The sequence below is a fragment of the Triticum aestivum genome, chromosome 7A (genome assembly GCF_018294505.1).
Source record: "Triticum aestivum cultivar Chinese Spring chromosome 7A, IWGSC CS RefSeq v2.1, whole genome shotgun sequence".
Classification (NCBI taxonomy): domain Eukaryota; kingdom Viridiplantae; phylum Streptophyta; class Magnoliopsida; order Poales; family Poaceae; genus Triticum; species Triticum aestivum.
In genome coordinates, this window is record NC_057812.1 from 227,439,828 (window position 1) to 227,443,887 (window position 4,060).

Here is a 4,060-nt window from a genome sequence, read left to right on the forward strand (position 1 = left end):
AGTGATTAGTTGGCTACCAATTTGTTTCATCAATCTCACAAAAAATTATCAAATTTTGGCAACTTTTGATTTTGACAAATGTTGGCTTGCCAAATATTGGCAATGCCGAATGTTGGCATCAAACCAATTATGCTCTATGTCTCGTTCATTGCGAGACAGACAACCGCCTTGCATTAGGGAGTTGGTATTTCAAAACTTAAATTTGAATATATTTTTTGAAAAACCCATGATTGTTATAAAAAATATTAACGTGTTGTACAAAAAATGTTAGCATAGTATATAGAAGTTGATACCATTGAAATATTGCTTATATCAAAAAATTGTACATGTGTTTCAAGAAAAATTATATGACATTATCAAAAAATGTGAACATATATTTAAGAAATGATAAAGATGTACTTTTTTCAGAAAAGTAGACATTAAAACATAGTATTGGAAAAACATTAGTTCTGTGTTTAAAAAAATGTGAAATGCATATTTAAATTTGTTAGTGATGTATACGAAAAATGCAAACGATACATGAATAAATAGGCATCAAAAACATATATTTGGAAAATAATGCTAAATGTGTATTAAGTAAAATGTTTTCTGATGTATGTGTATGAAAATTTTACATCATGCATGGAAAAAAGTAGACATCAAAACATATATACTCCCTCCATTCGCTTATACAAGGTCACAAACTCAAAATACAGTTACCAAGGCAAAACTTAATAATTGCTTTGCAAGCCAACTTTTCTCTTCGTTAACCGGGATCATTAATACGTCCGCATGCATGCAAGGAAGGAATGAGAAGGAAGTAGCACAGTGTTATTATGACTATATGCATGCAAGTATTACACAAGTTGCTCGTACGAGTAAACATCATTAATTTTTGCCTCAATTGATGTTAGTGGCCTTGTATAGATGCAAAATGTATGTTTCATTGTTGCCTTGTATAAGGGAATGGAGGGAGTATAAAAAAAATGTTAATGTGTTCAAAAATATTAAACGTGTATAAAAAATGTATATGATGTATACAAAAAATGGTAGATTGAACATGAGAAAAGTAGAGACGTGCCGAAGAAAGGAAAATATATGTAAAATATATAAAAAAAAGAAAGCCGACCAAAGAATAAATAAAACAAAAGAAACCCAAAGAAAAGGAAAAGAAACTACAGTGTTTGGCCGGCCTGCTAGATCCAGCCCATAGGCGATGCCTAGTAGGAATCGGTGCGTGCGAGACATAACCTTTTGGGCTGAAGCCGGAAGATACCGGACGGTTAGTTTCTCTGGGTTTTTTTTTGCGGGGTTTGTTTCTCTGGTTAATTGATTGGTACGTGGGCGGAAACTGTGGCTCCTGAATGATGGCAGCAACTGTAGCAGGTAGTGGTATTCCTGCACTTATTATCTAGTACAGTACAAAAAATGTAGCATGATCCACACCGCATGAATGAACAGAGACCGTAAACAAAACATGAAGGATAGGACGAACAGAGTTTTCTCAAGGAAGGCAGCAGTGGTCAGCACACAGTCCACCATTTCATTCCTCAGTTCCATTCCAAATACAGGAGTAGCAGCATTGCTCCTGCTGGTTCAGATCAGCTCATGCGGTTCCCAGCATCATCCAGCACCCAGCACCCGGGCCCTCCCGACCAGGCAATCCACCACCAGCGCTACCCAGTCAAAAGCAGAATCGCACCGAGGCACGAACTGGATGCCAACGTGAGAGCATGCACCGAAACGGAACCTGGCCATTAGCCTCGAACAGGACAGGAAAGTATCCCGATCGGGCACTGAAAGAAGGAAAATGGAAGGCCGTGTCACTCGACCGCGCTCGCGGCAGCGGCAATTCGTTCACTGAACCTGCTTTCCGAGGCCGCCGAAAGGCGTCCCCCCACCTCCTCTCGCCCGCTTTTCCCAATCATTGTACCGCAGGCCCGTTGTGGGATCCTTTCTCTTCCGGAGCAAACATCCCTGGGCAGTTGGGCGCGAGCCTTTCGGAAAAGATGACCCTGCTTTACGCGAGCGATTCCATCTTGCCTATCTACAGCCGGTAGTACTACTCTACTAAGCAAGTCCCTCTCCGCACGCCCTGGATCAGTACGTACGTAGCCGGCCAGCTTGCACGCCACCGCACGCAAATTATGGAGGGCCGATCGGCAACGCCGGCATGCGGCGAGATAACGGCCTGGCTACTTCGTACCACACTACACGGCACGTGAAGAATGGTCAGTCCAGCTGCTTCGCCGCATGCGGATCACGTGCAAATACCACGTGATCGTCCGTCGGCGTGCTGGTGCAGCGCTAGCTACAGAAGGCTGGACCTGCACAACCAGGACTTGCTCTCCCGATTCATCCATCATTATTTTTTGGTCCGTAGGAGTATTTCATTCATCCGAGAGCGGCCGGGTCCATGGCCGTCGCGATCGCTCTGGATGGATGCCCCGGCGGCCCCGCACGCCAAAGGCGACCGGACCAGGTAAGCAGCAGAGCAGAGAAGAGAAGAGGTCACGAGAAAGAAGGCCGACGCCCCCCTTCCCTTCCAGCCTGGGCCACGTCGTCGTCCACATCCACGACGCCGACGCCGCTGGATCGACTAGGAGAGGAGATGAGATGAGATGGATTAAAGAAAAATCGCTGGAGCGGTGGTGGTGGTGGCGCCTGCCGACCTGTGCCGGTGATGCCGATCGATGCCATCCGCAAGTGGGTGGGTCTCCGGTGCGTGTGCCACCACCGCTCTGGATTTCTACCCGCCGAGGGATCTTCTGCGCGGCCCTGAGCTGTGACCCTTCCGGTGGATGGACGTCGCTGGCCAACCCAACCTAATTAGCCAGGCAGCTGGCTGGACGTCCTGTTACTTCCGAATTCTGATCAGCGGTCTGGGCAGAAAACGGGGCGTCGCTGTCCATCCTCCGTGGCGCCACCTCGACCCACAACCCACAGAAAATCACGGACGCCTTCGGTGCTACGCCGAGTCCCCAACCGAAACGTGCCGACTTCACCATACGGCTTGCAAATTTTTCTCAAACAGACGTGAATTTGTAGTACGTGATAAACGTACAGGCACAGGCGCACCCACCCAATAATGATTCCGCGCCGAACCGATCCAACGGAGCGATCCAAACGTCAATGGTTGAGCTGTCACGGACAATTCGCGGCCAGTGGGAGGGAGAAAAGGGCTGACAGCTAAAGCCAGCGAATACTGCATCGTAGAAATGATGATGATAATAATTTATACAATAGGGAAATTTGAATTAAATAGAGATCGTGGGACAACAGTACACACCAACCCCATCTTCCTCATCTCCTCTCTTCCCTCCACCGCCAACCACCGCTACAACAACAACCTTATCATCGCACTGTTTCTTCGTCGTGGCCGCCCCATCGCCATCTTTCACCCACCTTCCTCTCCTTTTTTTTGAAACTCTCGGGGACGCCTTTAATTTTTTCAAAGGAAAGAAAGGAAAAGAGTGGGCTCTGCTGCTTCGGATTTGTAGTCGTGGTGATCAGAACCGGACGATCTTGGCGGCGCGCACGACGGGGTTCTCCCGGGCGATGGCGTCCCTGGCCGCCGACTTGTAGTCGTAGCTGCAGTCGTGCCGGTCCGAGTACCGGTGCGCGCCGCAGAACATCTCGCCGCACCGGCAGCGGAACCCCGTCAGGCCCACGCGCTTCCGGCAGTTGTGGCAGCGGTTCACCGACGACTTGGACGCCTTCGGGTCCGCCGGCCCGGCGGCAGGCCGGTCGACGGCCATGTAGACGGGCGCGGCCGGCGACGCGGCGGCGGCCGGCCTCGGCTTGTCGAAGAGCGGGAACGCGGCCGCGGGCGAGGAGGAAGGGGACGGCGGCGAGGCGGCGGAGGGCGACGGCGAGGAGGAGGAGGACGCCAGGAAGCAGTTCTGGCAGAGGTTCTTGGTGGCCGGGTTGCCCGGGAAGCCGCAGCTGTTGGCGCAGAGCGTGATCTCCGCGGCGTGCAGGTGCACCTCCGTCGGCTCCTCCACCTTCTTGTCCCGCTGCGCCATGACGCCTACGAGCCGAGAGACGCTAGACGGTCCCGCGCGCGCGAGGACGGCCGGCG

The 4,060-nt window shown here is 50.4% G+C and overlaps 1 protein-coding gene across 1 annotated transcript; it reads right to left on the bottom strand.

The window, feature by feature from the left end:
- Nucleotides 1-3,213: 3,213 nt before the first annotated feature.
- Nucleotides 3,214-4,060, bottom strand: LOC123151168 (zinc finger A20 and AN1 domain-containing stress-associated protein 11; the record flags this gene model as incomplete). The annotated part of the gene is given in 1 exon segment (XM_044570917.1): nt 3,214-4,060. A coding segment is annotated over 1 exon segment (516 nt). The 3' UTR covers nt 3,214-3,488.